Raw genomic sequence first — 13,028 nt, 5'->3', positions numbered from 1 at the left:
GGGGCAGGTGCGGGGGGCGGACACTGTGGGGGCACAATTGTAAGGGGAGGGGTAAGTTGCATCAGATGAGGAGTCTTTGCATTTCAGTGGGTAGGAAGGACCTTGGAGCCCTGGTGGTGCAGTGCTTGAGCGCCCAGCTTCGAACCGTCGGCGCTTGGTGCTCATCTGGCGAAAGATGGGGTCCTGACAGTCCACGTCTGGGGGCCCAATAGGACAACTAGACCCTCTTCCAGGGTCGCTGTGAGACTGAATTGTGGCAGTGACTTTTTTGTTAAAATAAATTTTTTTAATGAATCTTAGCGAATCTGCTTTAGAAATTAATCGAAATGGGTCAATGGTGAATTGTTACATATCTAATGTAAAATTATTTTCTCCATCTTTTGGGAGGGGTGAGGATGGATTTAGTAGATTTTACTTGCATATTTTACAAAGGGCCTTCAAAAACTTGACTCACCTGCTGCTAAAAGGTTATGGCATCTTCCCCTGAGCTTTAAAGCCCTTTCTATATTCAAAACCTTTTGATCTAAATCACTGGTTCCTAAACTATTTGTCTTACTTCCCCCCAATTCAAGGAAAATTACTCAGTGCTTTCCTAGCATTTAAAAACGTCTGCCCTGCACCCCATAATGTAGAATAAAGTGTAGGGATCTACTTTTGCAAGCCTCCCTGAATTGTCCCAGCATCCTCCAGGGAGGCAGTATTGACTACTTTGGTAAACACTGAAGCCTGTCAGTGATAATATAACCTATGGGGCTACAAGGAAACCTGTTAATAGGGACTTTTACTCAAATTTACCCACTAATCAAATGACAAAGGTGAGGAAATTGAAGGTTTTTAACAATGTTTGCAGTGTGAAAAGGATTAAATGCATTGATAATTACTGGTGATTGGAAAGAGGAAATTGGAAACAAAGAAGGCTTGATAGTTGGAAAATAAGACCTTAGTGATAAACTAAGCTTCAGGTCACTTGAGAATCCAGGATTTCCTCACTGTTAGTATTGTTGGGTTGATAATGACAAGGTTGGCAGTTCAAATTCATCGCTTCTCTTAGAAAGATGAGGCACACTGTTCTTGGAAAGCTTTACAAAACCTTGGAAACCTATGCAGGGTCGCTATGAGTTGGAATAGCCTCCATGGCAGAGAGAGTTGCCCTCCAGCATTCAGAGTGATTGTTCCTCATACATCTCACCAAATGGAGCACACGAGAATCAACTTGATTACATCCGTGGGAGGAGATGATGGATGAGCTCAATATCAGAATAAGGCCAGGGTGCCCACTGCTTTTAGACCATCCATTGATCATATGTAAATTTAAATTGAAGCTGAAAAAGATCATGAGAGCCAAAATAACCTCATTGTATATATCACCTGAATTTACAGGTCATCTCAAGAATAGTTTTGCTCCCATGAACACAATTACCCAAAGACCAGCTGGCTTTTGAATATAAATGTTAATTTAGTACTTAAGAATTGATTCAATATAACTGGTTAGGGATGAAATAGATAGTTATTTGTTTTTATTTTGATGTATTTTACTGTAGACGTTTAGACCCACAGCTGAGTGTTCTTTTTTAGGATTGGCTGATTACTGTCACCTTAAATTAGATAACTAAAGTAGCAGTACCTTTTAGTTACGTAGTTTTAATGTAGTAGTTAAAACTGATAGTAGTTGACCTGAACTCAATTTCTGCTCTTAGCTTTAGTAAACCACATTTCTGGAACAGTGAAGTGTGGCCCATGGCCTACAGCTTCAGATCTTCCATAGTGTAAACAGAAGGCCACTTACATAATTTTGTCTGCTATATGTGCTGGCAGTGCTGATTGACACTGTCTCTGAAAATTTGCTCACCTTAGCAGTTAATTGGTATTTGCTAGAGAAAGGAATTCTAGGGCTGTTTTACCATACGTCCTGAATCAATAACTGGGTGAGGCACAACAGTTTTGAATTTTATCAACCCTGGCCCATCAGGTTATTCTGATGCTCGCCAGACTTTGAGAACATGTTCTAGAGAAATTAAAGATAAGTGGAACTTATTTTACTTAGTCTTTGTGGTATCACAACCCCCCCCCAATGTTTTTCTTTTCAATTATGCTTCATATTAAACATTTAAATGTTAACCTGCAACACTAAACATGAAAAAGATGAATAATCCAATTTAAAAAATGAGTGACGGACATGGACATCCTCGTGGTAGCTAACAAACATAAAATGCACACCCATCACTAACCATCCTAGCTGCAAATCTAAACAACCAAATACCATCTCACACTGGCATTGATGGCAAAATTAAACCAAAGCAAACAAAATAACATGCTGGAGGGGGTGCAGAAATATTGGAACCCTCAGTGCTAGTGGGACTAAAATTGTACAATCAAACAACAGAATAGAAATTCCATATGGCCCAGCAATCCCTTAGCTGGGTGTATACCCGAAGAAGTCAGGCTTGACACAAACACAGCACTGTTTGCAATAGCCAGAAGATGGAAGCAACCTAAGTGTTCATTGTAGAAGAATAGGTAAATCTTGGTACAGAGACACAATGGGATACTATGCATTGGTGAAGAATAATGCTGAAGCAACAAAACATTGTATGGCATGGATGGATGTGGAGGACATTATACGGAGTGAAATGAGTTAATCACAAAGGGACAGACATTGTGTGATATCATAATTATAACAAAAAATCCAGAAAACGGTTTCATACCAAAGGAAACAGACTGATGGTTTCCATGGTGTATAAAGCAAGGAACTTGAAGGGAGGGTGGGGTGGAAAGGGGGAACGGATTAAAAGGATCTATGTATAACCTCCTCCTTGGGGGATGGACAACAGAAAAGTGGGTGAAGGGAGACATCGGTCAGTGTAAGATAAGACAAAATAATAATTTGTAAATTATCAAGGGTTCATGAGGGAGGAGGGGGGGATGAGCTGATATCAAGGGCTCAAGTAGAAAGCATATGTTTTGAGAATGATGATGGCAACAAATGTATAAAAGTGCTTGACACAATGGATGTATATATGGATTGTGATAGGAGTTATACGAGCCCCCAATAAAATGATTTAAAAAAAGACTTAAAATAACAAAATAAAGAAAAAAAAGCAGGGGCGAGAAAATGTAGAGAGGTGTTAATTTTGGGTGAAGGAGAAGAGTATTCCACAGAAGGCAGAAGAGAAATCCCAGAAGGGTATGGCAAACTATTGGGGCTTTAATAAGTATAGAGTTGTTGAAGACCACATGTATGACCCAAAATGTAACCCCCCTATATCTAATGCAAATTTAAAATTGTTAAAATATTATAGAAGGTATTGCAAAATTTATTCATTGAACCTGTCTGGTAGTATATTATTTCCACCTCTCCTTTTTTGTTTTGGGAGGCGTTTTCTTAGTTTTAGCATTAGTGATAAGATTCTTTGCTCCCTAAAACTTTCTGGACGTGATCACATTAACTTTTTTTTTCTTTTCTACTTTATATATATGTTTATACAGTGAGAAGGACTATAACAGCTAATTTAGTCCACACAGCAGTACAGAGGGTTCAGTTCAACTCACTTCCACGAAACAGTTAATATACGGAAGTCCTTCAACTCATGTGGGCTGCCAGATCCAAGGTCAAGGAAGCAGACAGCAGAGTGGGACAGCAACAGTCAGTAGCCTGGGAGTTTAGTGAGGCCGGCCCTGATGGTGTCTGGAACTCAAGCAAGACAGGTTCGACCATCCAGCTTCATGCTCTAGTAACACGATCCACAAGTTGGCTTGGCCCACAGGTAGTGTAGCTAACACAGGTTGTGGCAGAGAACTAGCTAAAACAGAGCATGCTAGTCCAATCACCAAGGAGCGAGAGAGAGGGGGTGGGGGCCACATTAACTTTTGTGTGTAATTTTTCCGCAAAAAATCAAACCTGTATGGTTAGAATTTTTATCTTTTCATAGTATTAGATTATTTCAGCAATTGCAACTGGCTTTAAAATTTTCGTGCAAAAATTGTTATTTTTCAAATTTCTTTATCCATGCACTGTATATACTGTATTTCACAATGCAGATGTGCCCTGCAAGGTAATTTTCTCCTGATTGACATAAAGGCTCTTTCCAGTTTATATTAGTGAATTTCCGTATTTTGTTACCTAGTACCTCACTTCAGAAGGCACTTTGATGATGGCTTATAGGATTATTGTGTTGCTCACCACAAGTCAGGGGTTCAAACCCACCCACCAGCCACTTCCGCAGGAGAAAGATGAGGCTTTTTGCTTTCATAAGGATTTTAGAGTTTTGTCAGGGGAGGCTGGGGGGGCGGGTGAGCTGATAATAAGGAGTAAAAGAAGGAAAAGGTTCTTAAATTGATTGTACAACTCTTGTTGATAAGATTGAACTATTGAAATGTACTATATGTGGATTATATGCCAATAAAACTTTTTAAAAAAAAGAAATATGTTGTACATGTGAAAGCGTTTGAAGTAACAATCTTTTAAAATAGACCCCCCCAAAAAATAGATTTCCCACCCCCTCCCAACATAAATAAAAGAATGAGATTATGCATTAAAATATTTTACAGTTTTGGAAACCATATAGAGTTGCTATGAATTGGAATTGATTAATCAGCGGTGGGTTTAGATTACCTATGTGAGGAGCTCTGGCATCTCAATGACTAAGAACTAGGTTGTTAACCAGAAGGCTTTGGTTCTCATTCACCAACTGCTTTGTGGGAGAAAGATTACAACCTCTGAAACCCTATGGGGCAGTTCTAATCTGCCCTATAAGGGTTGGTAAGAGTAGGAATTGTCTTGATGGCAGTGGGGTCTGGTTTAGGATTTTGGCTCCCTAGGGATACTGTAACAAAATATCCACAAAGTAGATGCCTGTATAAATAAATAAATTTTCTTAGTTTTGGAGGTTGAATTCAGCGTGTTAATCATTGTCTGTGGACTCTGTTCGTTGTAAGGGAAGACCCTTTTCTTTTCCAGCTCTGGTAACCTTGGGGGGGGGATTCTTGGCATTTCTTAGCATCTGTCTAACTAGTTTGTGGTTTTATTTCTGTATGTTCTTCTCTTTTATGACACCGTTCAGGAGGCATGAGGACTTGCTGTGTTCTTCCCCCATGACCTTTAATAGCATTTTCTAAGAATCCCCAAGTTCAAAACTTTTTCTTTCTACGTGAGTCCTTGGTATCAGCTCATTTTTTCCCCTCCTTCGCTTTCCCACTTTCCCTACCCCATCATAAACCCTTAACAGTTTATGAATTATTGTTATTATTTCATGTCTTACACTAACCGGTCTCCCTTCATCCACTTTTCTGTTGTCTGAAAATAATGAAAGTATTATTACAAAATCATATGCCTTTTTATTAAATACATCAAAATATGGAACTGTTGTGTCTCCACATACCCTCCATCTAGATCTATGTACACTTCTAAAGGTAGCGTTTCCTCTCTCAAACTTATTTCCTAATGTACTATGCACTCTTGGAATCCCACCATGTCAAAACAGTACATTTGGCACCCTTCAGGGATTTAAATTGTGTTCCTTTGAATGTTTTTTGAGTTTTGGGAATAGAAAGAATCCTGAAAGGGTAAAATCAAGACTTCCCCTATGTATTCTTCCAAAAAGCTTATCAAGATTACCCCTTTGGAACTCCAAAGACTTACTAAAGCTATTCAAACTGACCTCCCAGCTTTGAATTTAGCTGATTTAGCATATCCCCTTGGGAAGGCCACTGTTGTGATTGGATCTTTTTTGGGGAAGGCATCCTAATGAGACTGACAAGTATTTTGCTGAGGGAGCTTGATTGCAGACACCCACTGATCTCCCCATTGTTTGGAATAAACATGTGCATGTTGAGTTATAGTCAAATTAATACAGCCCTTCCAGCTTCTATAGCCTATGGCTATAGTTCCATTTTGGAGGATATTGTCTACTAATGAACAGGAATAGGATGAGGTCTTAAGATCTGACCTTAGAGCAGCGTTCTCAAGCTGTGGGTTGGGACCCCTTTCACGACCCTTTCACGGGTCGCCCAATTCATAACAGTAGTAAAATTACAGTTATGAAGTAGCAACAAAAATAATTTTATCGTTGGGGTCACCATAACATGAGGAACTGTATTAAAGCATCGCGGCTTTAGGAAGGTTGAGAAAGTGGCCTTAGAGGATGGGAGCCTTGGTGGCATAGTGGTAGCATGTTGTACCTAGCCCCGCAAGGGCAGCATTTCTAAGCCACCAGAAACCATAAACTGCTTCTCTGGAGAAAGGTAGGGCTTTCTACTTTCATAGAGTTACAGTCTGGGAAATTCTCGGGGTTTGGATGACCTATGGGGCTGCTATGAGCTGCCTTCCACTTAGTGGCACTGAGTTTGGTTTTTTGTTTTAGTTGAAGCATGGCTACTGGTACTGGTACTGGATGTAAGGAAGGAATGGTATGCTACAGCTGAGAGGAGAAAAGCTATTTCTGCAGTGGCCTGGGGAAAAAGCCTGTCGTATGATTAAAATTAGGAGGAAGCCAATGCCTGCAAGAAACATCCTGCCAGAGGAGCCCTGGTCATACATATACATATACATACATACATACATACACATATATATAAATAAGATATAGTTCAGGAGTGGAGAATAGATTATTATATTTGAGTATGTATCATTGAGAAGATGAAGGGCTATATGTTAATTTGATTGTACTATTGATTTGATGTAACTGTCATCACTGGACTTTTTCGTGTTTGGGTCTGGTAAGAAGTTGGGGGGTTGGGGGCAGAGATTTGCTTGTGAGTAATTGTGTATAGGATTCCTTTCAATGCCTTTGGCTTATGGATTGAACAGCACTCATCACCAGGTGAGACATTTTCTAAAAGTTTTATAAGTTTCTGTGGAACACTGCATTGATTCACAGAATCCAGAAATATGAGGGGATTATTATACTTAATGGAGGGGTAGGGAGAAAATGGAGCTGAATCACATCCAATGCAAGAGTTGAACATTTGGGGCATTATTAATTCCCAAGTTCTTGGGACTAGTCTTGTATTAATTTTTCTAAAAGAGATTATTACCACACATTTATCAACTGGGACTCTAGCAGCAATACAAGAAAATACAACGAAAGGAAAAATTCCATTATATTTCCATACCATATTTCCATGAGCCTTTTGAACTTCCTTCATAATTTTTTACTTACCCTCATATATATAGTGCCTACTTTGAGATACTTTGACTTACAACTACTTAATATTGTGAAAAATAAGTGTAAGGTAGTCGAGAGGCGCCAGAAACCAAATCATTCAAATTAGAACAAACAGGCTTTATTAGGGAGAAAAAAACCCAGCCTGGGCAAAGTCCCACAGTCCACAATGTCCGGGCTGTGGGAGTCGCATCGCAGGCTACAGGGCTGCTGCTGATATGGACAGGTATGTTCGGGTTCCTGGAATGTAAGGTGTCTAACTGGTTCCGGGTGTATTTGTGCCGGGTGCAGAGTGCCGGGTCGAGAACAAAGCGGGCCATTAGCCAGTTCTGGTCAGTTCTGCAGGTATGTGTGGGAGATTCAAGGCCACTTGATGCTAGTTGTTTCAGCCAGCTCTGGTCAGCTCTGCATGGGTGGGGGAGACTCAAGGTCACTTGTTGCTAGAAGCCAGCCTGGTATTGATCCGGCCATACAATAAGCATAAGCTTCCCCCACCCCAACAGTTTCATTGGCACATAATTTACTTGCCATACAATTCAGTAGTTCAATCATATCAAGGAGAATTGTGCAGTCGTAACCATATAAATTTTAGAACCCGATCTCCGTGGTTAAATTACCTTTAAAATGAGTTGTGCAAATCAGTCATTTCTAGTGCTCCCTCCCTCCTTCATTTTTTATTCCCTGAAATTTTTTCCCTCCCTACTGTCCACCCCTAAATTTCCTATCAACCCTTGTATGAGTTATTATCACAAAGCATCCATTCTTCCTGTGCATCACAAACTGGGGAACCCCACAGAAACAATAAAAAACAAAATTGAAATAAGGTGGTAAGGATAAAATAATAATAATAATAATAATATAAAGACAATAAAAATAACCCCCTATCAACATTCAAAGAGCCAGAGAAGAAATTTCTGCCATGGAATAAGTAAGATACTTGCACCCAGAACCAAATCAGGTTGGGTCTATAAAGAGGTCAACTGGTCAAGTCCCGAGTTTGATCCAGCATAATCAAGATTACAGTGGTCTCTGCCTGAAGTAAGGCTGCTCGATACTGTTGCTTGTGGCTAGAGTGGATCTGCTAGCTGCTCAGTCTGACTAGATGAGTTTTGGGTTCCCACTGTCCTCCATAGCCTTCTCCAAACGGTGTTCATAATTTTAGCTCTGATACTTTTCCCTTCACTATCTTTGAATTTTGTAATTGTTATCTTTGGGTCACATAAACTGGTCTGCTTCTTCCTTGTGGACTTAGTTGACTCTTGGCTTAGATGGCTGCTTGTTTGAATACAAGCCTGTAAGACCCCAGACATCATTCCAATTGATACACCATCTGCTTTCTTCACCACACTTTGCTCTGTAGCATCTTTATCTTCAGTGATCCTCTCATGAAGGTGAGTATGGAGCAGGGTCATGTTATCAGCCCTAACTATTCTTGAATTGGGGATAGAGTTAAGTAAGAGCCCAGACTCCCGTCTGCTTGTCCGTGGGGTTTGTATGTCTCAGATTTACTTTGGTGGTCTTTATTTTTACTTTGGTGGTCTTAATAAGACAAAATCACAACACGATTAGACCAACTTGTACCAATAGCAGCCATAGACCAACCAGCTACCAAACAAACAACACACACACACACACACACACACACACAGATAAAAGGATACTGAGACTGATAATTTGATGCTCAGAATTTTTTGGGAAAGGTGTAGAGAAATGGAAATAACCACCTGCAACAGTATGCAGACTTACATGGAAGATATGGCAAAAAAGCAATAGATTCCCATTTTGATATTTTTTGCCTAATAAAAAGTTCTATGTTATAGTAGTATAAAATAATTTTTTAATAAGATATATGAAAAATATGTAAGGTATAGGTAGTTCTATTTTTACTAGTTTCTGCTAACTGGCACATGTTCTTAAAGCATTTTTTCTTTTGATACCAAGGGGCATCAAAATGTTTGTGAAAAAATTCTTTTAATTCTGCTTTTCCATAAACTTTTAAAAGTCCTCTTACATGTACGAGATTTAAGACTGATTCTGCTTTCAATATTTAGCCAATAGTTTTCATAAACAGAAAAACAAAGAGATGCTTCTGACAATGGGTTTGGAACTTTTTATGGAAAATATTGAGCAGTTATTCTTTGATTAATATAAGGTATATGATGCTTCAATTGACACAAAAGCAGAAGTGACCCAGTTATTTCTAAAGCTATCCAGTTCTCCTTCCTAGAAGCAAGTTACTGTTTTAAATTAGTTGTGTTGCTATCAATTGTAAAAACATACATTTTTCCTCCCAAAAAGGAATCCCGAACACTGGCTGAAATTGCAAAAGCAGAGCTGGATGGCACCATTTTGAAGAGCAGACCTCTCCGAATTCGCTTTGCCACGCATGGAGCAGCCTTAACGGTGAAGAACCTTTCTCCAGTTGTTTCCAATGAGCTTCTAGAACAAGCCTTTTCCCAGTTTGGTCCAGTAGAGAAAGCTGTTGTGGTTGTGGATGACCGTGGTAGAGCTACCGGAAAAGGATTTGTAGAATTTGCAGCCAAGCCTCCTGCCCGAAAGGCATTGGAAAGATGTGGGGATGGAGCTTTCTTGTTAACAACGTAAGTGTTCACGCTTCTTGTCCTTTTCTGTCTCCGTTTGCAATGGGTTTTGTTGGGTCCTCGCATTTTGTGTGTCTTTGCATTTTCTACTGTTAACACCTGAAGTTTCTCCAGTTATTAACATCTGGTAAGTAGATGTTGAGTCAATCCTTAATATAATACGGGATTTTGTCTACTGCTGTGAGTTTGGAGTTTCTGTACTTTTTTCAATTTATTGATTCAACATAGGGATCAGTATTTTGGTCCACGTTTTCAAGTAGCTTAAGCCATTGATTTAGTTTTAAGGAAAAAGAGAAACAACAGCTTAATCCTTTTTATTGTAGAATTTGACAATTCCTCTTGTTCATTTATTTCCTCTTCAACATCCATTAAGTTTTTTTTTTATCCATTAAGTTCTTATTTGTCAATTCCTTTTTTTTCTGAACGTAGTCCTGCCTGCCATATACATGATTATTCTATTGATTTCTTCCATCATATTATCCTGATCAAATGACTTGGTGTGTTCACATAACCCAGTTTTCTTTTTTTTTTTTTTTAAGAAATTTTTCTAACATTCACTATGTATCTTTTCCTGTAACTTCCTTCCAAGATGATAAAATATTCCAGATAAACTGATATTTTCAAGTGTGGTATATCGTTAGTTACTCAGGTTATCTGTTTTAGGGGCCTTGATAGTAAGCCAAGTTAAAAAAAAATTACTGCTATAAAAACAATCTTTTTTTTTTTTAATCACTTTATTGGGGGCGCGTAGAACTCTTATAGCAATCCATCCATCCATCCATGTGTTAAGCACATTTGTATATTTGTTGCCGTCATCATTCTCAACATTTTCTTTTTACTTGAGCCCTTGATATCAGCTCCACATTTTCCCCCTTCCCTGCCCACTCCCCACTCCCTCATTAACCCTTGATAATTTATAAATTATTATTTTATCATATCTTACAAAAACAGAACTTTTTATTAGGCAAAAAAAAATCAAAATGTGAAGCTGCTGCTTTTATGCCATATCCTCCTTGTATACTGATGCAGGCGGTATTTACATTTCTTTAAACCTTTCCCATCAAAGTAGAAATTTTGGTATCCTTGGACTGAGATTGCATTCCTTTTAAATGGTCATTGAGTTTTGGGATCAAAAAGAAATCTAAAGAAGTAGGATCAGGACTCTTGAGGGGGAGGTGGTGGTGAGTGTGTGTGTGTGTGTGTGTGTGTGTGTGTGTAAACTTCCCACTGAAATTCTTAGACTTCTTTTAAAGAATGAACAGGGGGGGAAAAAAAGAATGAACAGGTGCATTGTGTGGAAAAAAATTCTTTGGAGCATTTTTTTGCCCTTTTCCAATTTTCTGAAAACTTCCGAATAAGCTCCCATGAAAATCTGTCAAGATTGCTCCTGAGGGAACCCCTACAGACCGTTTTCTTCCATAACCTGATCTGCGTTCTTGACCTTGAATTGAATTAGTGTTGTAGATCCCACTAGAAGTTGCTGTTTTGATTAGGTGTTGCTCTCTTGATTAATTTGCTAAATACCAAGAATTGTCCTGATTTACGATTTGTCATTAACAACATCTTCATTTAGCTTTGATCTTGCTTAAAAGGTCTTTGAGCCAGCTGATCTTCACTCAATTTTTAATTTCATTTTAAATTAAATTAAAATGTGTTGAGTGAAGATCATTTTATTATTTTAATGAAATTAAAAATTAATGAAAAAGATCATTAAAAGGTGATGCACAGGAGGAGTGGATGCTTTGTGATAATAACTCATACAAAGGTTGATAGAGAATGCAGGGGTGGGTGGTAGGGAGGGAAAAGATTTCGGGAATAAAAAATGAAGGGGGGGGAAGGGAGGGAGCACCTGGAACTGACTGATTTGCACGACTCATTTTAAAGGTAATTTAACCATGGAGGTGGGAGTTCTAAAATTTATATGGTAATGGTTGCACAATTCTCTTTGATATGATTGAACTATACATGAATTGTATGACATGTAAATTATGTGGCAATAAAGCTGTTATTAAAAAAAATAAATAAAAGAAAAAAGACATACAACCCGAGACCCTATGGAGTTCTACTCTGTCCTGTAAGTTGGAAATGACTCGATAGTATGTGTTTTCATCACCCCGAAGGTAACCCCAAAGTCATATGGTAGTCATTTCCCATCCCTCTGCATCACTAATCCACTTTCTGTCCTCTCTTTGTTAAAAAAAAAAAAGGTATCGTGAATGTTACATTGTACAATGTGCAGGAATAGACAATTATTTAATGTGGCTCTTCTAGGCAAAGAGTCTACCTCCCATCAAATGATCTTTCCCAGCAAGCACCTGGTAAAAAGGTGGTTAAGGTGGTTAAGATACTGATAGGATTCACTCACTGGAGTGGCAGCCTACTGTTTATAAAATAAGCCCTCTGGCACTAAATTAAACGTGCAGAAGTTGTTAAATTGGAGAAGGTTTTGTTGTGTATATTTCACCACAATTAAAAAAATAATTACAAGAATAACAACTAAGTACAAGGAAGAAGAAAAGTTCTAAAACTGATTGCAGCAATGATTGTATTGAGATGACTAAATTGTAATGGCATGTGGAGAAAGTGCCAGAAAATAAGCCCTCTGAGAAGCAGGAAGGATCTGATGACCAGTGAGACCCAGGAGTGGAGCTCATCCTCTAGGCCTCAGATACTTATGCAGTGAACCTCCTGACTCAGGTTACCAACTACATTATCAGAAGAGAAGCAGCAGCAGAACCAGGAGCCAGAGCATGAACAGAATGATGACTTTCTCCAACCCACAAGTACTTTTGTGCAGGAAGCTGGCTCGTGGAGGGGAATGCAATTGGGGAAGTTGGACTTGCAGAGCCAGGAAAAGCAGCTTGAGCTGAATGCCTTCAGGCTGAGACTTATAGAACTAGGTACTCTGGGGATTAACAGACCTGAAAGAATTTTTTAACATATCCTTGTCATCAGTTCTGGTAATTAATTCCCCTTAAACATTTCTCATTGGCATTATAATGGACATTAATTTAGACATTATAATGACATGTTGTTTGGGAAATAATAACTATTTGTTATTCCATTGTAAGTATACTTTGAATTACATGATCAATTCTCTACTAAGCAATTTAAATTTGTCCAAGGAACATATTTTTTGACTAGAAATAAAATGTATGACCAATGCCACTTATCAGCATTTTAAAATTCCAAAGATAAAGTCTGGCATCTCAGGGGAAACAGGAAGGGAGGGGGAAAAATGAGGTGCTGATACCAAGGGCTCAAGTAG

At 38.7% G+C, this 13,028-nt stretch overlaps 1 protein-coding gene across 3 annotated transcripts in view; it reads left to right on the top strand.

Moving 5' to 3' along the window:
• PSPC1 (paraspeckle component 1) overlaps positions 1-13,028 on the top strand; it is a 109,003-nt gene that overhangs the window by 955 nt on the left and 95,020 nt on the right. For all 3 annotated transcript variants that reach the window (XR_006680433.1, XM_004714835.3, XM_045294028.1), the window contains exon 2: positions 9,459-9,760. Coding sequence is in view for 2 of the 3 variants with exons in the window: in XM_004714835.3 (XP_004714892.1) it covers positions 9,459-9,760 (302 nt within the window). In the remaining variant the exon portion in view is untranslated. The remainder of the gene's footprint in view (positions 1-9,458; positions 9,761-13,028) is intronic.

The sequence above is a fragment of the Echinops telfairi genome, unplaced genomic scaffold (genome assembly GCF_000313985.2).
Source record: "Echinops telfairi isolate 266 unplaced genomic scaffold, ASM31398v2 ScPeMD7_2565;HRSCAF=3150, whole genome shotgun sequence".
NCBI classification, from domain to species: domain Eukaryota; kingdom Metazoa; phylum Chordata; class Mammalia; order Afrosoricida; family Tenrecidae; genus Echinops; species Echinops telfairi.
Note: the sequence above shows the minus strand (reverse complement) of the source record. Positions and strands in the feature narration are given on the sequence as shown.